At 52.9% G+C, this 21,364-nt stretch overlaps 7 protein-coding genes across 7 annotated transcripts; 3 read left to right on the forward strand and 4 right to left on the reverse strand.

Annotated features, from left to right (window-relative positions):
• Positions 1 to 1,466: 1,466 nt before the first annotated feature.
• Positions 1,467 to 4,329, forward strand: M421DRAFT_6810 (ARM repeat-containing protein; the record flags this gene model as incomplete). The annotated part of the gene is made up of 4 exons (XM_033596481.1): positions 1,467 to 1,478; positions 1,533 to 1,680; positions 1,740 to 4,051; positions 4,102 to 4,329. 4 exons carry the CDS (start codon positions 1,467 to 1,469, stop codon positions 4,327 to 4,329), a joined length of 2,700 nt encoding a protein of 899 aa, XP_033446779.1.
• A 2,252-nt stretch (positions 4,330 to 6,581) lies between these two features.
• M421DRAFT_396349 (uncharacterized protein) lies at positions 6,582 to 8,030 on the forward strand (the record flags this gene model as incomplete). The annotated part of the gene is made up of 3 exons (XM_033590105.1): positions 6,582 to 7,009; positions 7,059 to 7,412; positions 7,529 to 8,030. 3 exons carry the CDS (start codon positions 6,582 to 6,584, stop codon positions 8,028 to 8,030), a joined length of 1,284 nt encoding a protein of 427 aa, XP_033446780.1.
• Positions 8,031 to 9,317: 1,287 nt separating this feature from the next.
• M421DRAFT_422511 (uncharacterized protein) lies at positions 9,318 to 10,477 on the reverse strand. Its single transcript, XM_033593184.1, has one exon. It carries the CDS (start codon positions 10,211 to 10,213, stop codon positions 9,500 to 9,502), a length of 714 nt encoding a protein of 237 aa, XP_033446781.1. The 5' UTR covers positions 10,214 to 10,477; the 3' UTR covers positions 9,318 to 9,499.
• A 3,688-nt stretch (positions 10,478 to 14,165) lies between these two features.
• M421DRAFT_48188 (uncharacterized protein) lies at positions 14,166 to 14,726 on the forward strand (the record flags this gene model as incomplete). The annotated part of the gene is made up of 1 exon (XM_033594739.1): positions 14,166 to 14,726. A coding segment is annotated over one exon (561 nt), but the record flags the coding sequence as incomplete, so codon positions are not given.
• Positions 14,727 to 15,296: 570 nt separating this feature from the next.
• On the reverse strand, positions 15,297 to 16,301 carry M421DRAFT_209291 (uncharacterized protein). Its single transcript, XM_033588205.1, has one exon. It carries the CDS (start codon positions 16,056 to 16,058, stop codon positions 15,423 to 15,425), a length of 636 nt encoding a protein of 211 aa, XP_033446783.1. The 5' UTR covers positions 16,059 to 16,301; the 3' UTR covers positions 15,297 to 15,422.
• A 1,689-nt stretch (positions 16,302 to 17,990) lies between these two features.
• Positions 17,991 to 18,800, reverse strand: M421DRAFT_93796 (uncharacterized protein; the record flags this gene model as incomplete). The annotated part of the gene is made up of 1 exon (XM_033598147.1): positions 17,991 to 18,800. One exon carries the CDS (start codon positions 18,798 to 18,800, stop codon positions 17,991 to 17,993), a length of 810 nt encoding a protein of 269 aa, XP_033446784.1.
• A 310-nt stretch (positions 18,801 to 19,110) lies between these two features.
• M421DRAFT_67088 (GMC oxidoreductase) lies at positions 19,111 to 21,081 on the reverse strand (the record flags this gene model as incomplete). The annotated part of the gene is made up of 1 exon (XM_033596371.1): positions 19,111 to 21,081. One exon carries the CDS (start codon positions 21,079 to 21,081, stop codon positions 19,111 to 19,113), a length of 1,971 nt encoding a protein of 656 aa, XP_033446785.1.
• Between the last annotated feature and the right edge of the window lie 283 nt (positions 21,082 to 21,364).

Consider the following 21,364-nt stretch of genomic DNA (forward strand, 5'->3'; position numbering starts at 1 on the left):
GCTATAGTGACCCATGTTACGCGTAACAGTAGCTGTGGGCGACAGGTGCAGTCGCCATCGTGTGACGTGCTCTCTAGAGCGCGAACAGCAGTTCGACTTGTGATAGACAGTGGAGACGGTGTTCGATGGCTGGACTACCGTAGGCGAGCCGCTCCACTCCAGCGAGAGCCGTCACACCTGGTGGGCGCTCGTTGGCTGGCCTCGCACACAAGCATCCGCACAGCTCAACGACCAGAGGCAGAGCTAGCAGAAGCAGAGCTAGCAGAGCTTGGACGCAGACGGAGGGGCCGGCCAAAGTGTGAAGAGGTTCGGCACGGCGGTCGTGAAACACGCCTCAGGCTGTACATAATCTTGCGCTGTTCCTCTCCATGTCAGGGCCGAAGTCTTGTCTCATCTTATCTTGTCTCTGTCTGCCTCATCAGATTGATCGCCCGGATTGCGGCCGCATTGATCCCTGACTCGCCCTTTGCACACGCGAGCGCCGCACCGCGCCTACCGAGGAGACGACAGAACAGCGACCGTGTGCGCCCTGCGACGCCTTACCATCTCAATTGCAGTGCCGTCGGTCTGCAGGCAAGGTTGCAGCGCTGTTCGCTGCGACGCTGGCAGCGACGTCTGCCTGGTCGGCAGACCTGAAACCCTAGCGCGCTCTTTCCCCAGCGGACGCTTGTCCGTAGTTGCCGATCCTCTTCGCCTCTGGCTGGGCCTTTACGACATTGTTCACCGGGCGCTGCAGTCCTCAGCTCTCCGCGCCCTCTCTGCGCAGGCAAACGTTGACTAGTCACTCTCCTCCCTCTGCGCACGCGTGCAGCCGGTCGCCAGTCCTCCACGCCTAGTCTGCCGCGCTCTGCCCTATTGTTCCTGTTCCTGTTCCTCCCTCGCCCGCCCGCTGTCCACCGTGTCCAGCGCCGCGCCCGCTCCAAACCGACCCCCCACGGCTCGCATTCCGCGCCTCTCAAGCTCGTCGCCCTTGCGTTGCATCCCCGCTGGCGTGTCTTTCGTGTCGACAGAACCCTGATGCGTTCCCCGCCTGGCGCGCAGCATCATCCATTCGAGTCTAGCATGCTCTGCCGTTAACGCAGCTTCCCACCTTACACAGACCCAAGGGCGTGAGCGGACCTGCACATATCTACCCGCGCTCCCTCGCCCACCGGACACACAAGCGGCACCACCTCCCTTTGCTGCCCGCCGTCTATTGTACACACCTTCTTCGTATATTGTCTTCTTAACCTCGCTGCATCCATTGCCCTGGGACGGTGAGTTGCGCGCCCAACACCGCGAATCCGCCGCTGCAAGTGCTGATGCCTGAGTCTAGCCCAGCTTACCACGACCACGACCACAGCCACCGTACACCAGCCGCCCCCGCGCTGCTGTGCACCGAAGCTATTTGCCTTGCGAAATAACCACCGCTCACCGCCCACATCGTCAACCGCGCTCATACACTCGACAGCTGTAGTATGGCCACCATGGCAGGTAGCGTATGTACTCGCCAAACTGAAGTTTGCTCGTAAAAGCTAACACGCTGGCTTCAGACGAGAAACCGCGACTTCGCAGGTGGCATTTCACTCAATAACACAGACAACGACCGCTCGACCTACACATGGGGCAACAGCATCTGGAACACGAAGCCGGTAGGGTCTGGCTTTGGCTCGACGCCTCGAGATGGATCACGAACCAGAGGTATGCACGATTCTAAGCAGCATATCCCGTCTTGAGGCAAGACACTGACATGTTTCCAGACAGCAATGCCCTGCCTGGTGCGATTGCAGACATCTCAGAGGGCAAGACAGGCTCCAGCTCTCTCCTCCCGTCCTACGAATCCGATTGGAAGCAGAGCCGTCAAGGCAATGCTTGGGGAAACAATGCCCACATCAGGAATGCCGGCGTGTCACCTGCGAGGAAGCGCTCAGTTGCACAAGAGCAGAACACACCGCAATTCAGCGACAACTCATCCTCGCTCTTCTCGGTCTCGCGAAATGCATCAGTAACCCATGGACAAGGGACAAGGGCTCTCAAGCCGCTCCTCGACCCTACTTCGAACAACTTCACGTCGCGCAACGTCGACTCGCTGAGCAATGGCTTTTCTAGCTTTGGCCTCGGCCAAGCTGAGCTCAGCCCGCAGCGTGCTGATACCGCCTTCGCCTGGCCAGACGCTGCGGTCCACTCCCCTATCGATGATCGACGAAGTGTAACGGGCTCAGACCACTACGGTGCTACCAGTGGTGCAGCATCGCGCAGTGGCAGTCTGCCACCCTCGAGACATGGTGCCGAGGGCAGCATCAACCCCTACGCTGACTCGTTCGCTCGTTTCTCCCAGCCGGGCGCACGCCAGGGGCAATCCTTGTCCTATACTGCTCGTCCCTTTCAGGAGCGCAATGGCTCCTTTCAGAGTGAGTCGCTGCAACTGCAGGAACAGGAACCCCGTCTCGGAGCACACAGGTCTTCCTTCAGCATCAACGCTTTCACGCCAGCCTTTACACCGTCAGGTCAGGCACTGAACGATCCTCGTGACTATCAGGATGTACAAATGCCAGTCCAGCCCGAGGGGCAGGGATTTCGCAGCAACGGGACGTACACACCTGACAGCTTCACCAATGGTCAGGTCAACGATCCCAACGTGCAGTTCCGCCCGATCACCTATGACACCCGAAGCGCGCCGAACGGCAACACTGCAATCAAACAAAGTCCGTTTTATTCGCACGCTCACACACCCCCTGTACATGACTACCTCAACCCGACCTACCGCGGCGAACAAGGGCTCAACCATCCCAACAACATTGCGCTTGTGCAAAACAAATTGGCTGGATATCAAATCCAGCAGGAACGACGCAATGTTGCGCCACAATACTATCAGCAGTACCAACATATGCTGCCGATGAATCAATTGCGCAACCCTCAGGCCTATCAGTATGCCATGCCCAACGGTATGCCGATGACAGCACTGCCACCACATATGACAATGGTTCAGATGGCGCCTATGATGCCGGTTCTCGAAGCACCTAGAGGCCCTCGTATGCAGCAGACGGCAGACAACATTGGCGCTATGAGTCTTGTGCTGGATTCGTTCAAGAAAGAGAGCAAGCAGAACAAGCGTTGGGAGCTGACCGACATTTACGAGAATGTGGTCGAATTTGCTGGAGATCAGCACGGATCCCGCTTTATCCAGCAAAAGTTGGAGACTGCGAATAGCGAGGTGAAGGATCGCATCTTCCGCGAACTTGAGAAGAATGCGTTGCAGCTGATGCAAGACGTCTTTGGAAACTATGTTATCCAGAAGTTTTTCGAGCACGGCGACCAAGTCCAGAAGCGCGTCTTGGCTGCGAAGATGAAGGGTCACGTTTTCGCACTGTCCAACCAGATGTACGCCTGCCGAGTTGTTCAGAAAGCGCTCGAGCACGTACTTGTGGACCAGCAAGCTGACATGGTCAAAGAGTTGGAGAAAGACGTTCTCAAGACCGTGAAAGACCAGAATGGCAACCACGTCATCCAGAGGGTTGTTGAGCGTGTTCCAATCGAGTACATCCAACCCATCGTGGATTCCTTCAGAGGACAGATCGACAATCTTTCAACCAACTCTTACGGCTGCCGTGTCATCCAACGACTGGTGGAGAAGATCCCAGAGCCTCAGCGTAGGTTCATTCTCATTGAACTGCACGCCGCCGGCCCCAAGCTCATCACGGACTCTTATGGCAACTACGTTGTACAGCACGTCATTGAGCATGGTCTGCCTGACGATCGCGCAAAGATGATCGCGCTGATCAGGAACCAATTCCTCATGTTCAGCAAACATAAATTTGCTAGCAACGTTGTTGAGCGCTGCTTGGTCTGTGGATCGGAGGCAGAACGCGGCGAGCTTGTGTCGACTGTCATCATGAAGAACGAACGCGGCGAAAATAACCTGCTGAGCCTTCTCAAGGATGGTTACGGCAACTACGTGATCCAGAAGATGCTCGAAACTCTCACTCGCCCTGACTACGAGATTTTTGTCGAGGCACTCAAGCCCGAGTTGGAGAAAGCAAAGAAGATCATCTCTGGAAAGCAGATCCAATCGGTAAGTGAACCATACAGTGTTGCGCCCCATGATCATACTGACTGGTGCAGGTCGAAAGGAAGATGAACCGATTCGATCGCGCCGACTCTCCCACAGAGACTCGTGAGGACGTGCCGTCGACACCCGGCCTTTCAAGCTCAGCGGAGTCATCACAGAGTAGCACAATGCCCTCCACCTCCACGTCGATCATCGACGGACATGTACATTCTGCAACATTCGCTTCGAAAATTCTTCCCTCTGTCACCGATGGCGTAAAGACCGAGGCCTCGACCTCTTGAACGATCTCATACGACTATAATGTTCACACACACACACGCTGCTCTTCACTTTCATTGCTCCATGCATCTGTACTGGGCGGATCGGCATGTTTAACTGTTCATATATCATACTTCTTGCTATTCTGTCAGATACACCTCGCATAAGTAAACGAGCAACGGCGCTTCGGTGTATTGCGAGGTCGCAACTTTCTCATGAGCATCGGGTATTGCACAAAAAGATAAAAGATGGGTTCACGGCCGATATAGCTTAATGGGGTGCCTTCGCATCATATATTCATGAAGGAGTTGTTGGGCGCGCGTTACAGATATGCGCCCACGGTGGTTTATAGATGATGGACGGTGGAAGACAGTAGCAAGTAGATGTGATGTCTGTGAAAATGGGAGGAATCTGACGATAAAAAGTTATTGAATCAGGTTGCAGCTAGACCACAGTGTGCTCCAGTTGAAGATGTACTTCCCTCGCCACTCTCGAGCCCCAAATCTACTCTAGGAGGTAGTCGAGACACCGACCAGACGTCCAAACTTCGATAGTCACACATTTTATGTCGTCACCTCATCGCGCATGATGATCTTGTTTGGATGTTGCCTGCGGTCAAAAGTTTTGGTGTGCGTTTCTGTGCTTTGTCGTTCGCTCGTGGGGCGCCTTGGACATGACGTGATGAGCTTACTTGAGTAGCTTCGTCGCGGATGCACGTCGCACTACTCTGTGTTTCTGTGTGGCTTCTTTGTGGGTGCAGACAGTGGTGGGGACCCGTTGGACGCTTGTAAAAGGGTGCGTAGAGACTGCCACAGCTTCTGCAATGGCAGAACGACCTGACTACTGCTGACGGGATAGCTGTGGCAAGCCTCCATTATTCAACGACTCGGTTACAGAAAATACTTATGCCCAGGACTGGTTTGTAACGTCTGTGGTGGAGATATTGTGCGCGAGACTGGAAATGCTCTTTCCCTCACTGGATGACCCGAATACCTCCTGGCACGGCATTGTCGCGCAGTAGCAGCTCTTGACTCCCTTCTTTTTCCGTTCAGTATTTCTTAGTATCGTAATATCTGCTGTCAGCCCATGTTCGCACAGGCGCTGTTGATGAGGCTGCATATTGGATCAGTGGCAGTGCACAGGCAGACAAAACACAAGAGCTCCGTCCTGAGGTAAACTCTTCCTACAAATTTTATCTCAGTAGCCGGGTCATAAGAAGAGCTCCAACAGACGACGAGGGGCGACAGACTAGCAGTGTGTGCGCAAGGCGCAATGGCATAGATTTTATGCGAGAGCTGGCCCAAGTACTGCTGCTTGTACCAAGCAACCCGAATTGGAAGAAGGCACGATCGACAAACGCCAAAGAACAAGATTTAGCACCCATGCCATCCTGCTTCTTATGCCTTCACGGAAAACAACAGTCCTATTTCGCGATTCGCACACCATGCTACCGGCCTGGATTGATCACGAAACAACGGCTCTTAGACACGAAGATAGGACGGCCAAAAGGACCGACCCAACGTCCTGAATGCGTGACGGACAAACATTTCTCGCCTCACTGGAGGATATTCGAGAGTTTGGTTGCCACCTGTTACTAGTGTTATAGCAACTGGGAGGAACGGATGCCATCCTATGGCGTGGTAGACGTTCGTGATGAAGGCGCACCTTGACACCCGAGTCAGTAACACAGGTCGTGTACGCGTATGAAGCGTGACTGCTCCATAGACACTAGCCGCATCCTCACACTTGCCGGTCTACGGTATCAAGGCACCGCGACTGAGTGAGAGCTCGATTCAGCAATTCCACCTGGTACTAGCGCATGTCCAGTGTTTTCGCCTCGTCTATGCAGCAGTCCCTTCACACAACTTGCCGCCACCTTCTCCCGCGAATCTGCAAGCTTCGTATTTTGTTTGCTTCCATCCACTGCCTTTGACGAGCGGGTGGCCAATGTGAACAGAGCACAAAGCTTGCCTATCTCGCTGAAAACAGTCAGATCCGCGCCCCTGATAACTTCCGTTCGTTCAAATTCCTGATATTTGCAATCTGTGGGGTCAGGGGCCGTGGGTCTCATATTCGGTACCAATAATAATTGTCACTGCCATTAGGTGGCTCCATCTGACGGAACCAAAAAGGGACTCTACGTATGATTGTACCAAGTGCTTTTTCACAGTCACGGAACCTGGTCACGCACTGTTACTCTTCGCTGGCTGAAGTACATAGAACCGGGGTACGGCTGTGGAGCAAACTCTAGCAGGTTATATAAATCATCAGCCTGATGGCCAAGCCAAGTCCAAAAACACAGCCTCAAGAGTCAATTCCAGAAACGGGGTCGTTTGTGGACATCTCAAGGACACCAGGACCAGCTGATGAACCAAGTGTTCTCTACAAATTGAACAACGCAGTCGACGAGAGATCAACCGCGCCCTCGAATGAGTCTCAGTCCGGCCAACTCAAGGACGTCATTCGGGCCGTAAACGAGATGAAGCTCAATGACGAAGAAGAAGAGAAGCGTGGGCTGGAGGGCGATCAAGTTTCAAGTAAAGGCATCTGGGAGGATTCCGTTCTTGCTTGGCTTGACTTGATATGTCTCCACATCTCGGGGATAACGACATTGGCGCAAAAGGGCAAGCCTAATACCTTTGACCGACGTGTCGGTCAGATCATTCGAAACGTCAAGATTGACCTTGTCAAGGCAACAATGAGGTATCGGGATCGACAGGTCTTCGTTAAAGGCTACCTCAAAAAATTCAAGACGCTGTCAGAACGACCACTCTCCACAGCAGATAAATATGATCACGGAATGGACCCTGAATGAAGGTCAGATCGAAGGTATGGGCAGAGGATTGCCAAGGAAATACTTCGATTACAGTAAGGAGATGGTCAACCACAGTGGTACCTACCACTGCGAGGCTACGACGATGGCCTTGTACCTTCTTGAAGAAAGCGGAGACGAGATTGTCGATCTTGATGCCAAAGTAAACCTAACCGATCCTGATAGCCTCCACTTAAGACTCCCACCACGAGCTGTTACGGCTCAGTTCAAGGACACACTGGATATTCTACAAGTGTCTAAGAGTTCCTGTCCTGCTTGTTACGCCCTTGTCGAGTATGTCATTGGGAACCGCAAGTATATGATTCATCCCGGTAATCATACTCAGTGATACCCCGTCTCTCTTCCCTCCTTCATGGAAGCCGACGCGGGCCGAGCTGTTCTCAATGTAGCAAGACAAGCCCTCCAGGCTCGCTTCAAGAAGATCTTCTTGTTGACGCTTCTCTATTTCACGCTCTTCAAATTGAAGAAGACATTATTGACACTATAGAAAACAGCCATACACCCAAACCAAGGTCGGTAGAAAGCAGAGGACGACAAAGAGATAAAGCAGCAAATAAGGCCAGAAGAGCCGAAAGACTCGCGGGCAAAAGCGAATCTGAGCCCCCGGAAGCCAGCTCCGCAGCGGAGCCGAGAGAAATTGTCATTGGGAGGCGAGAAAGAGAATCGCTGACACCAAGTACCCCCTTTAAACCACTCCAGAAGAAGGCAAAGACTGAAGGCGAAGCAGGTGGTGATGATGGCGATGCACCGATGGAGAGTACACCGGCGCCAGTGGAGGCAGCAGAACAGGAATGGTCGGAATCGCGTTGCCATTTCTCCCAAGGGCATTGGACAGCGTGTCGCTACATTGACTGTCTCAAGAGGAGCCATCGAGCGAGGAAGTTGACATGAGTAATCGCCATATGAGCAAGTATCACGGCGCAGTTGATAAATTTAGCTATGGTCTAGAAGAGTATGAATCATGATATTTGGCTTACGTTATGACGCGTCGTATTTCTGTTTATTGTTTCGTCTTTACTGGTCTTCTTAATCTCCATCTGTTGTCATTTGGTCTTGTCTGGTTGGGTCTGTTGTCATCGTTTATTTACAATGTTGCTTTTATAGATTCCCTTTAACGTTAGTAGAAGTTTTGCATAATCACTACATTGCTTAGACGGAAGCCAATCAACCTATACAGATGGTGACCATGTGCACAGAGACGTCAGAAGTGATAACAACAATGAACGACGTTCCAAAGCATCGCATCGCGACCAAAACAATAAGTATGGCAGCGTCGCAGAACCCATCGGCACTGCTTCACAACTAGACTCTGGATCTCAGGTGCGGATCGTCAAGGTTCGTTGCTGCAAATCACTCCAGTCTAGACCGATGGGACATCGAATTCAAATCTGACACAGCTAAAAAGTGGCAAAATATAGACTGTACTTGTACTCCTAATTAGGCTGCTTATATAAGGCTAGTTCTCTGCGACAATCTCCATTGCCCGGAAACCGGAAAGCACCCTGGAGGCTCTTCTGCATGCATGTGCTCATCGTCTGAGCGTGTAATGATCACCGACAAGGACGACAGATTGACCAGAGTCCAGACATCAGTCTTGTAAATGAGACATTGAGATTGGAAATTGCGATGAACATGCCGGGCGAGCACGTCGCTGGGATATCGGTGGCATTTCGTCCCCCATGGTGCCGAGGCGCTTGCTGGAAGGTTTTGCAAATCCTGTGCACAACCACACGTTGTGCAATACCATGAATACAGCAATATGGGCTCTCTGCGGGGTGTTTGGCACGACGTCGTGCCGACGACTCTGGCGTGCGCAGCGCATTGCGCATCATGGCCCTATTTCTGTCGCTCAGCTCGTGTTCAATGGGATGGCGCGAGGCTTCATTGATGTGGCAGGAGCTATCGAATCAGCTACGCTTGGCCTGCGAAATACGATCGATGTTGCGCATGGGCCTCGGTTGCCCAGGCGTCTGACGCGCTCATTTCCGCAGCCGCTGGGGTCTTCGTCAGGGGTGCTAGGCTCGTCCTCTTTATTCCAACAGTCAAACGCTGCGAGTAATTCTGTCTGGAAACTGGACCCTGAGAAGGTAGTCGAATGGTTAGTTTGCTGGAAGATAATGACAGTTGAGATGATATCACACGTCATGTCACACAGTAGGTGATTTGCAAATTGGGGTCATAATTCATGAATAGTCAATTGCAGCGCAATACTGCCCCTAAGGTGAACAAGAAACGTACAACCAACGTACGATACAAGTGAAGAAGTGAAGTTTGTCCAGCGCGTGCTATGCGAGCTTTCCCAAGCCAAGATGATGCCTCCAACTCCCCCGGATATCTCATCTCCATGATGCGTGAATCGTTTAAGCGAGATCGCAGCACCAGATACCGGCGTACAGAGCACAGCCGATCTTGGAGTAGTTGTCAGAGGTGAGAATCTCAGCGTGACCGGTCTGGCCGGCGTAGGCCCAGCCCTCGGACTGAGTGGCGCAGACACCGTCAAGACCGGGGAGAGTAGGGATCTCGCAGAGCCAGCCGCCGACGAAAACGTGCTCGAAGTCGTCAGCGTTGCCGGGAGCAAGGACCTGGCCGTAAGAGCCGGGGTTAAGCTTGTGGACCATCTGGCCGTTCGAAGAGACCACGGTGTCCATGGCGTTGGACTCGAGCTTGGCGTCATTGGTAAGAGCCTTCAGGCCCATCTTAGCACGCCATGTGTCGACAATGGCCTGGTAGCCGGAGGCGGTGGAAGAAGGAGCAGGGGCGGTAGAGGTGGCGGCAGGCTCGCTGGTGGTGGGAACAGGGGCCTGAGAGTATTCGACGACAACAGTGCTGGCGGCGGGAGCGGGGGTGCTCTCCTGGTAGACAACGGTGGTGGTCACGACAGGAGTCTGGTAGGGGGTGGTGGAAGCCTTGGTGGGCTTAGCGGCCTGGGCCTGGTCCTCGGTGTAGTAGACAGTGTGAACGACAGTCTCGTAAACGACGTGAACGTTCTGAACCTCCTTGTATTCGGGCTGGGACCAGTGGGGAGCTGCGAGAGCAGAGCCGGCAAGGGCGAGGATGGCAGTAGTGGAGCGCATTTTGATGATGTTTGTTGAGGTGGTGATGAATTGACTGAGTGGACTGGTCGGTTTGACGAAATGCTTTTTGAAGTTTTGGGTTGAGTGAATGTGTTGCCGAAGGGCGTAGAGAACGTGATGTCAAAGAGTGACTGGAGAGAGTGTATTCGTCGATAACCTGGAAGTCGCAGACCTGGATCTATAAGCCATGGCGGGAGGGGATCACATACTTTATACGCACATCGCGCTAAGACCGTGCCGCGCTTGCGCGAGATGAATGCGAGCGCCACGGCCCCAGTCTCCGCAGATGCACCTGTGCCTGGCCTAAGAACCTCAGCCGAAAGACTGTGACCCCACCGAGTCAGTGCTAACCAGATTCGGTCCTTTCATCTCATTATCTGCGGCTTGACGTTCGTTGCCTTCCGCCTTGATGTGCGCCTGACCACCTTCGTTGTTTTGAAGTCCTACTCTTTTTTTTTGAAGGGACTGGGCTGCGGCTTCTGACGCAGTGGAATGTCTGACAAGTTCAGCACAACAATTGAATCGCGTTCTCCCTGCTTCATTGGCGCTTCGGTTTGTTGCCTCGTTGACAAAGCCGGACCTGAGGGGACATCAGGGGTAACCGCAGACGATCATGGGCTTGCGCAGGGGTAAGTACACAAAGTGCGTTCACAAAACGCGCGGATCAGGAAGTCCAGACGAGGCGCTAACTTTGAGAAGGAAAGTCCTCGTGAATTTCCCGCCGTAGCACATTGTTCATTGGTCGCTCGCACGACTTTTGTAGTCCGGACAGGGTCGCGTTTCAGATTAACAGCTAGCGTTGCACCTTATTCCGTTGCTGCACGCTTGTGCAAAGTGTGCACAGCTGTCCGATTCAGCAACCTTTGGTTTCAGCCTGGATGCTATGGACGCTCAACACCGGTGTGGCTCTGCGGTCTCGGCAGGTGGCGGAGATGAATTTCCCGTCTGTGCGTAATTGTCGAAGAGGTTCGAGACTCAAGATCGAGCGTTTACACGTGGATCCACGATGGGATTGCACACGGGACGGACACGATGGAACGTGGAACCTCGAGGATTGAAGGTCCCGTCGGCAGGGGAAGAGGGACATGTTTTGTGGCAGACCGTCGTGGTAGTTTGCAGCCGAGCCGGAGGACGACAGCAAACACGAAACAACACCGCAGCGCGCTTCATGACGCTGCGCTGAGCGAGGCGCTGTGTCACCGTTGATCACCAAGCGGTAATCCGACACGTGGCTTGGCAGCTGTCGCTCACGAAAAGTCGTCTGATGCTGTGCAACGGATGGCGGTGCCAACAATGATGACCTGAGAGCCCTGTCAACCACGAAATACGTCATCTCTCGACCTGTTGAAGCCTGGGATGCGGCGAGTTGTCATCTGGCGATATTGAGGGGCATGGCCCACTCAAAATTAATCTTGCTCCCCGCTGTCGCACCAACTTGTTTATTCAGACCTCATCTCCTGCAAGATGAAGTACCGGATTCTGGCCGTGCCTGAGGCAGCACTGAGCAAACCGATTTCACTTGAGATCTGAAAGTGGCTGGAGGCTCCTGACCATTTTCGAAGTTGAGTCGCACAGCAGGAGTGTTACGTGTCAATCTCTCGACTGCGATAGAGCTGACTCGGAAGACTTGCTTTCATATTGAGTGCTCTTTCTGCAACCTGGCCGACTTTTCCGTCGACGGACCTATCACGATAATTTCTTTACGTCGAATCTTCGTAGTGCATGCACATGATTTGATCGGGGTTCTCGGAGTATGTACGCAATGCTGCGGTATTTTCCAACGTATCATGCCCAAACGGCCTCCTCACCGGCCTGGCAAGTTCTGCTCAGTCTTGAGTCTCGACTTTGAAGTCTCAGACGAGCACGATCGTCAAACTGTCGATCGACATGAGTTGAGACACCGGAATTGTGACAAGTGTGGAGGATAAGACTCCTATCGATTAGATAGGACCTGCAGTAGTGCATCCCAAGACTCGGTAACGCCTACCGATGATCGCCTTTCAGCCCATCGCCGTTGACAGTTTGTCAAAACGCCTCCGGTTGGAGCTGTTGGATCCACTACTGCCGTGGCCGAAACTCCGGACGACTCGCTTCCTGCACGCAAAAACTTTGCACAGTGTGCTTTACGCGCGTCCACTCTGCATTATGACGAGGGTTCGCCGGACCTTCGACAACAGTCATCATGTGGACGACCTCGAATCGTAGGCTGTTGACACCGGCCGCTTGAGAAGTCGCCACTGAGAGAGACTGTCCATAGACTTGCATGCGTTGGGCAGGTCGCGGCCCAACATTCGGCGGTCTGCAATATGCTTGCGTAGGTATTAATGCTGGATCAGGGCGACCTAACCAAGCAAGGACGGGCAGTTTCTTCTGAGCCTCCAGGTTTAAGAGGATATTCCCCAAGGTGGTAGCGTCAAGTGTGAGTTTTTTTGGAAGCACTCCAAGCTCCCTGGGGAGACCGTGGATGGCGCATATCGAGTTGTTGTCAAAATGTGTGGGGACAGCTGCGGACAGTACGCGCGCGCGTCACCAGGACCATGTCGCCGCCCGTGATGTTTCGTTTGTCGCATGTTTGACATGGAGCCAAAATCGCTACAGCATTGGATGAGATGAAGTTGTGTTGAGGGGCCTGTTTTGCAATTCTGCGTGCTTCTGGACACTGCAAGCTTAAGCTCAACAGCAGCACAACGCCGACATTGGTGCCACTTCTCAAACCTGATATGGTTCGTGCCGGTTGCACTTTGGGTGCCGGCGACTTGAATGTGGCCTCATGGTCACGTTATCTGACAGCGGAAGGGCCTTCCATGATGCTTGCCAGACATTGTCAACTGACTGAAACATCACTACGCCTATGTTTCAGGGCCGTACATCAGCTTGTACTACCCTCGAGATTGCCATTGGTCTACCCCGATCACTCTAGCATCGTAATGGTGGGCTCCACGAAAACACCGAGCCATGCTGATGTTCTAGACATGCACGTCTCACCGTGTGCGGCTTCCACGTTGCGTCCACGCAAGCACTACCGGACATTGTTGTCAGCCATGACGCACGCGGTTTGGTCCAGTCCTCAGCATTCCAGAGGCTTAGCAGACGACAAATAGCATCAAGGTGGATTCTCTGTCGATGGTACGTGTCTCATTTGTGGGCTTCTTGTCATCTGCGCTCTTTTGGTCCACCTTATCCATTACTAAGCGTGCCATTCCACGTCACAAAGGAGCACGATTTCTGAAGGACCCCACTCGACAGAGAACCTGAGCCATCGTCTTTGACGGCTTTGCGATCAGTCTTCTATTTCTCCACCAAGAAAAAGCCTTTCTTTGCAGAAATTTTTGAGTTCGCGAAATGTTTGCAGTGGTGCGTAAAATCTGCCGCTCGTGAATGCGAAAAACGCCCCCACAATACCACAGCATGTGAAGCCAACGACTTTCCTACTCATTTCGGAAGCATCCGCTGCAGTATAGCTGACCATTCAGAGACTGAGAACACCTGGGTCCTGTATGCGCAGCCAGTCCTGAGACCACGTCGAGTAGCACTGGCTATGCTGCACGTCTGGCCGGACAAGGCCCGATTGTCTTTGTTCTTGCCTCGCCGCGTCTTCGCGTGCGGCCATCAGCCGACGGAGGAGAGATGCTTTGGCCATCTTCCATACTTGAATGAAAGGGCATATTTAGATAAAAGGGCATGCGATGCCTCGTAATACTCTTTCCCCAATAACACTCAGTCGTTGACGACTACACACACTCTTTGTCTCTGAGGTTTCGACTTCGACATAGTCATTTCTTGACTTCTTCACACACCCTTGTTATTGGTTCTAATCAAAGAACTGCGACCTCGATCATTACCCATCGATCTCTGCCTCTCAAAAAACGGGTCCACGTCACAAATTGAGCACTTTTACACTCCTTGAAAACAACTCTTTCAAACATCAAACATGCTGGCTAAGGCTATCCTTCTCTCCACCGCCCTGCAAGCTGGCCTTGCGGCCGCATTGGGCAACGCGGTCGTGAGCAACCGCTGCAACTACGACATCTGGCTCTGGAGCGTCCAACAGGGGTCCTCCTCTGGTCCAGTCCAAGTTCCTGCTCGTTCTAAGTACACTGAGGCCATTCGCAGCGCCTGCGAGGGCTGCGGTTCCTCGCTCAAGATCAGTAAGAGCGATCAGTTGGTAGACGGGCAACAGACACAATTCGAGTACAGCATTGCCGATAGTAGCATCTGGTACGACATCTCTTTCGTCGATTGCGCAAACGGCGAGGATGCGAGCTCCTGTCCAGGCCATGATGAAGGCCTTTCGATAGTTGGCTCCACCTCGGCCTGCGAAACTGCCAACTGCGCCGCTGGAAGCTATTGCCCAACGCAGATCTACTACGTCGATGTTCCGACGCAGAAACTGGGTCTTGCAGACCCAGTATTTGGTTGCCCTGGCCAAGGTACCGATATGGATCTTTATATGGACTTGTGCAGCGGCGAGGCTTCCCTGAAGCGCAGCATTGCTGGCAGGATTGCTGTTGACGACCGTGCCTAGACGGCACCACTTTCTCTTCTCTTCTCTTCGGCCCCTCTATACAAGCTTATTGTTGGGGTTCGTCTTCTTCCTATACGCTGTGCGCAACAGGTCTACTAGGTGGACTCACGTTGTAACGAATTCACGTCCTTGCTTCGAAAATATATCCTCTTCACAGTGAGATCGTGAATGCAAACATTATCATATCCACAAAGGAGTAGACAGAAAGTCACGTCGAGCCTTCTCGCCGCAGAAGATCCTGACTTCTTGCTTGTAGGAACGGCACTTGCAGACTCGGCGTTCGCAGCTGTTTCCCGAGTACCGGCACTGATGGTATTTCGGTCTGTAAGAGTCTGCATATCGCTTGCAGCTGGTAACGTGGTCGTTCTATCGCCGACACAGAGCACCGTCACACCACCGCTCGTAGTGATGGAGACCGAGTGCCACCGATAGTCACAGGCTGCCCAGGCGCGAGCGTTTGACCGGCAAGGACCTATTCAGTTGTTCCATTAATCACGACAGTCACAATGCTGGGCCGCTCTGGTTTGTCCCCAGCGACTGTGCGACTTTCGCCAGCAGTGGGTTGTGGAAGTGTTGTCGTCAGATCTCCGGCGTGTAAGATGGTCGACCCGACTGTGTCTGTTGTAAGTTCGAACACAATATTGCTGATGGTGATTGGGTTGCCTATGCTGAGTGTGTAAGACCCTACAGCAACTTGAAACTCGACTTCACTAAGCCGTCTGGCAGAGTGACAGTCGGTTTGCGCGTAACAGCAACGAGGTGGAGTGTTACTCCGTCATGTGTGATGGCAGGAGGTGGCGGGAAGTCTGTGATAGTCTTGCTGGGCACATTCGTAATTTGCGGTCCAGCTGGCGCTACCGTCTGCGATGGCTGTAGATTCTTGGTCCATGAGTCGTCAGTCAATTCCACGGTCTTGACTCTGGTGCTCTGTGGAACCAAGTCGTGATGACCGGTCTGATCCCAGCCAGTCGCAGAGCTTTCCCAGTGTGCGGTCTCGGAAGTTGTACCTCCAAACCCTGTTGCAGAGCTTTCGTAGTGTACTGTTGATTTCACGTCATCCCAACCAGAAGCAGACTCCTCAAAGTGCACGGTCGGAATGGCCCATGTGGTAGATGGGACAAGAGTCTGGATGATGGTACCGATGTCGACGGTCGCGACGGAAGCTATGGATCCATGGCTCTTTTTGGTAGTCGGCACCGTCAGATCGAAGTCACTGACCGTAGCTCCAATGCGAACTATGCTATTGCTTCCTGCCGTACTTGTCTCCCATCCATCTGCACTGCTTTCACCGTGGACCTTCGGCTTCCAGGAGATAGTCATCAACCAAGCAGGGAGCACATCAGTGTTTGTGGCTGGGGCCGTCTCAACCGTTGAATTAAACTGTGCTGTGGCGCGATGGTCAGCATACGGTTACGCACTGGGTACAGGAGAATCGAGATGTATGCGCAAGGGCGCTCTCGTATACTTACGCTCATTGCGAATCGCAAGAGCCGAGATCATTCCTGCAAAAGTGAGGAGGCGAATAACGCCTATGGAAACCATAGCATCCAGAGAGAAGATGATGCAAGCTTGATGCGCAACTGCATATAACAGCTGAGGGGCGGGAAGACGACAGCGCAAATAGCAGACCTACGAGTATAGCTCCAGGTCGCAACCTCAATTATGAGACTCTGCTCATTCAGCCTGCCGGCGTAGAAGGCCTGATCCGGGTGAAGGCTTAGGTACGTGCACGGTCCATTAGAATCCTTCGCAATGTACAGCGCGACCTCACCGTGAAGTAAAAGGGCGACAAAACATCTCGCAGCTCACAAAAGCGATGGGTGAAGCCGCAGAAGATCTGGAATGCGCAGAGTGTGAGTCAAAGTTGAGCCCGTTCGCGTCTGAGTAGGGGCGGCGTTGACGATCTTGAACGGGAAACCAGTGCATTGTCGAACTTCCTCAGTGAGGAAGATGGCACGCGCAAACGGCGAGATCGTCGCAGACTCGCAACCCAGCTTCTGGGCTGTGCTGCATCTAGGTATCGCATGCGATTCAAGCAGCGCTATTCCAGCAGCATTACTATCTGAGACGATTGCAAGGGTCGGTATCTGTAAGGTAGAATGGAGTGAAGGAAGGTGGTGGTGGAGAGTGCCAAGTGAGACTGCCGGCCGCGTCTCCAGCTCCGCACGCATGGATCGCGCAGAAACGATGCACCGCGACAGCCACCAGCAGTCGGTAACAAGAACACCACCACAGGAACGCTCAGAACCGAGTCTCTAAGGTTCTATGTTTAAATGATAGTGTTCTCAAGGTATTCGCATTCTTCTGAGAAATTGCGATCACGCATGAGGCCATAGTTCAACGCGGACTTCGATTCCGCAAATTATCTCTCGCTACGCCGTCCACGCGAAGCGGCTACCTATTGGAATGCAGTCCTTTAGTGTTTTTGCACCAGGATACTAAGGCTCTGTTGAATCCCCCAAGAATATTGTGATGAGCCTCGACACTAATCTAAAAGCTCGAATCACAAAGCATGCAGGCCACTCTCATTGCTTGTAGCGCAGTCGCAGCCATCACTCCCAAAGGTTCCGAGCCTCGAAGCTTGCGCCTTCATATCCAGTGGGCGCCGTTCAAACTAGAACTTTTCAATCTCAACCTTGAGGGCGATCCCTGCCTTCAATAACATGTCCTCGAATCTGTTCCTGACTGTGTCGACCCATGAGACGATGTTCAACCCATACATATGTAACTCGGGTACGTAGGCCAGATCAATGACCGTCAGATTAGGGACCTACCACTGAGTCTTGAAATTGACCAACTGCTCAACGATACTCTCATGGGAAGGGCTGACACGCAATGCCCGAGTACCAAGAGCTGAAGAGAACGAGGCAATGACAGACGAAGAAGTCCTGAGACAGCGTCGGGATTTGGAGTGCTCTTCGATTGCGGCAGAAGACTGACATGGGGTATGCAGAGGTACTCAAGACAAGCATACGCTCCGGTGCGAGGCTTCTCGTCGAACACGATCAAATACAGTGTCAAGTGGCGCAAGGTATCCTTTGATGATCCGAGCATATGTGTAAGCTGGGCCTCACTGAAAGCAGCTCCAGTATCGACTGTGTCAATCGCCTGGAGATTGGGGATGTAGAACAGACGTTCAAGCTTCTGAGCGGCGAACAGCTTCTTGAGTAGGCGATGACGAATTGCACAGTTGGTGAGAAAGCTTTCACGGAAGCTTGTTATCGCAAGTGATTTCGTGGCGTGTCGATGTCCTTATACGCTCATGTTCCCAAGGTAGAGCAGCTGCAGGTTGGGGAGGATATCCAGTACCTGCATAGTTGTCTTCAGTACGGGCTCTCCTGGCCACGGAAGGGAGCCACAGATAGCAAGCCTGCCTACATTCTGCAGTGCACCTTCGGAGCTATAGAGGAAGGTGTACCAATCCAACATTGGACAAAGTGACAGCCCACCGACGGTGAGGCGGCCCAGTTTGGGTAGGAGGGCGCACAATAGGACGAAGTGTGCATCCTCAACATCGCGTTTGAGTAGACGCGCGAAATCCTCATCCTTGTTTAGAACCTTATCCCATCGTAGCCTGGGTTTGAGAGGATCCACTGTGGGGGTAGTCAAAGCCGGTCGTTCGATCAGGCCAGATCGTATGGCCGTCTCAAGAAAGACTTCGAACTGGTTTGAGGCAACTTTAGGAGCTCTGTCAACGGATGAGAACGAAGGCTTGCCCCGCGGCGTCACGTTCTTTGGTACGTCCGGGAAGGTAGTGACACCTCTCCATGCAGCGCCGGTTCCGACCTCAAATTCTGAGCGCCAACCGCGAACATGGACTCGCTTCACGAGCGAAGCGAGATGGGGTACCTCGCACATGGTACGTAGGAACAGATGGAAAGGAGTTTCAGATGGCGGGTCATTGTTGGCGTATTCGTTGTACAACGCCACATTCGCTGAAGTAGCCGTCTTTTTGCACACCAGAGACAGGGCGTAGAGGCTTGGGCGATCGAGTAGGGTTGAAACGCAGTCCAACAACTCATTGGGTAGGAATTTTAGGCCCGATGTTACAATCTGCATCATGACGAGGGAGAACGTGGCATTTGAGAAGCAGTGTTAGTGATTCAGCAAGGTTGTTGTCGCTTCCTTACTTACTGGATATGTAGTAGTGCCGAGACCACAGGAAAACAAAAGTGCGTTTGTTTTAGCGAGCTAGAGTTGTCTACTTGATTGGCCAGTGCGGCCCATGGAGCTTTCAAGAACCGGATGGTGCCATGCAGGGTGAGGTGAGAGGGCTTTTGCTGACTGTGATTGTTGGGACTTGGAAGGCATGGATATGAGCACTCAATCTGAACCATCCGGCGTGAAATTACTGCGTAATACCTTGCTAAATTTACTCATGCCTCTTTTCAAACCCGATATCTTCCCAATCCTCTTTGATCATCTCCGCACCCTTCTCAGCGATCATGTAAATTGCTGCCAAGATGTTGACATCTGGCAACACAGGCACAATACTGCAATCAATGACCCTCAGTGCATCCACACCATAGACCTGTAGCCTCGGGCTTACTACTCCTCCGTCTTCAAGTGGCAGCATCTGATTGGTGCCAGTGGCATGCCAGTTGGGAATGGTGTTCGCTTTAATATACTTCAAGATCGCTTCATCGTCATCGTCCGCGACAGCTGGGCCAGGGCTTACTTCGCCATTGAAGTCACCAATGGTGAACTGTTGGAGCGCGGGGTGGCGAAGAATTCCGCGGAGGAACTTGAAGGAGGCGATACCGATCGCACCGTCTGTCGGATGAGCGTAGTAGTTGGAGTCCACAAGCGGCTTGTCTGACATGCTTGCTGTACGCAGCGTTACGGTGCCACGGGATAATTGGACCATGCTGGAAGCCGTTACTGAGATGTATGACTCGTTCGGAAGAGGAGCCCAGAATGGTGTTGGAATCCATGGGTACCAGACCGACTCAAACAAATACTCGATGTGCGCCTGGTTGGCAAGACCGGCATCGATGACGGCTGAGGCGTTGATGTCGCGGAGCTGTTGCTCCGTGAGTCTTTGGAAACCATTCGTGATGCCAGAAGGTGCAGTGTACGGGCCCGTCAAATTCGTGTAGAACAGAGTCTGTGCTTCACGCAGATTCTCTGGCGAGCTCGACATCTCAGTTGTGGAAGCACTGGGCTCGGCACGTGCCATGATGCTGAAAACCGAATGATCGTTGAGATTTTGACCCACATTCTCATTGATCATGACGGGCTCGATGCCGACTTTCTCAAGCTCTGCAGCAGGTCCGATGCCAGAGACCATCAGCAGCTGAGGTGAGTGGAAGGCACCCATGCTGACAATGACTTCATTCCTTGCCCTGGCCTGACTGACGAAGCCAGTGCGCTGATCGATGTAGCTGACACCGAGAGCACGCGGGTTGGCTGTCATATTCGAAGTGCTGTTGCTGGCGGGAGGCGTGCTTATCACAATGCCTGTGACAGGAGCATCGTGGAGGACTCTCAGGTTCGTGCGATTTCGAGCTTGCTGGTAGAAGCTGTCGTAGCTACTGCTCCTTCGTAGCCTATTGTTCACAGTGGCTGTTCCATGCTTAATGCCAACAGCATTACCAGTGTTGAGGTCTTGAACAATGGGAATATCCAATGCTTCGGAGCAAGCAATAATAAACCCATCCGTAGAGGGAGGCACGTAGCCCTGGAAGCCAAGTTCGAGTGGACCGCCTCCATAAGCGCTAGCATCGAATGTCTTGAACTCCTGGCTGAAGGCAGCAAGGTCATTGGTCGAGTTTGGCGGGTTCATCTTTGTGCTCTTGCGGAACAAGTCGTATGTGTCGTTCCAGCTCCAGCCTGGATTGCCGAGCTCGGCCCACTGATCGTACACGACCGAAGATCCACGAGCATAGTACAATCCGTTAGTGGTGCTAGATCCGCCTAGAGTCCGTCCTCGAAGGTACTGCAGTGTGCGGTTGTTTAGATGCCTTTGCGGTTGGGTATCGATGCCCCAGTCAATCACGCTACCCTTGATGAACTGATTGCCGCCCGGTGTCTCATATGCGCGTACTTGCTCCGGGGCTGGGCCAGCTTCTAGTACAAGCACTGAGAACCTCCCTGATTCCGTCAATCGATTCGCAAGTACAAGACCCGCCGTTCCCCCTCCCGCAATGATGAAGTCGTACTCTTCATTGAACGATGGGTCGTCCTCGGCGCCGCCGGATGGAGGGGTCTCCCCAGAGGATTGACGTTTCGCATGTCTAGAGTTGTGCAAATTATAATTTGGCCACGCTACGACCGTGCTAAACAATGTAGACGAGGTGAATAGAGCCCAAAGAAACGCCCGCCCTGCCGAGTAGTGTGGCATGGTAAAGGATGTGAGGGTTTGCTTGCGCTTGAGACTAGCTAGAATGGTGTCCGATCAACGCGGCGAAGAGAAGGCCTGGGCCCTTGGGATAAGCGATCGAAGCCCTTGAGCGATGTGTAATGAAAGGACTTGACTCTTTATACCACATGGCAGTAGTATAGTCGTCAGCACGGTCCTTCGGTGGTCGCCAAGTCATGTTGCCCAAGAAATGCGGCCCATGCTACGATGTATGCTCATGGTCAGAAGCAGGGAATGGGGAAGCGAAGTATCCGTAAGTCATCAC

This window comes from Didymella exigua (genome assembly GCF_010094145.1).
Source record: "Didymella exigua CBS 183.55 unplaced genomic scaffold M421scaffold_21, whole genome shotgun sequence".
Lineage (NCBI taxonomy): Eukaryota > Fungi > Ascomycota > Dothideomycetes > Pleosporales > Didymellaceae > Didymella > Didymella exigua.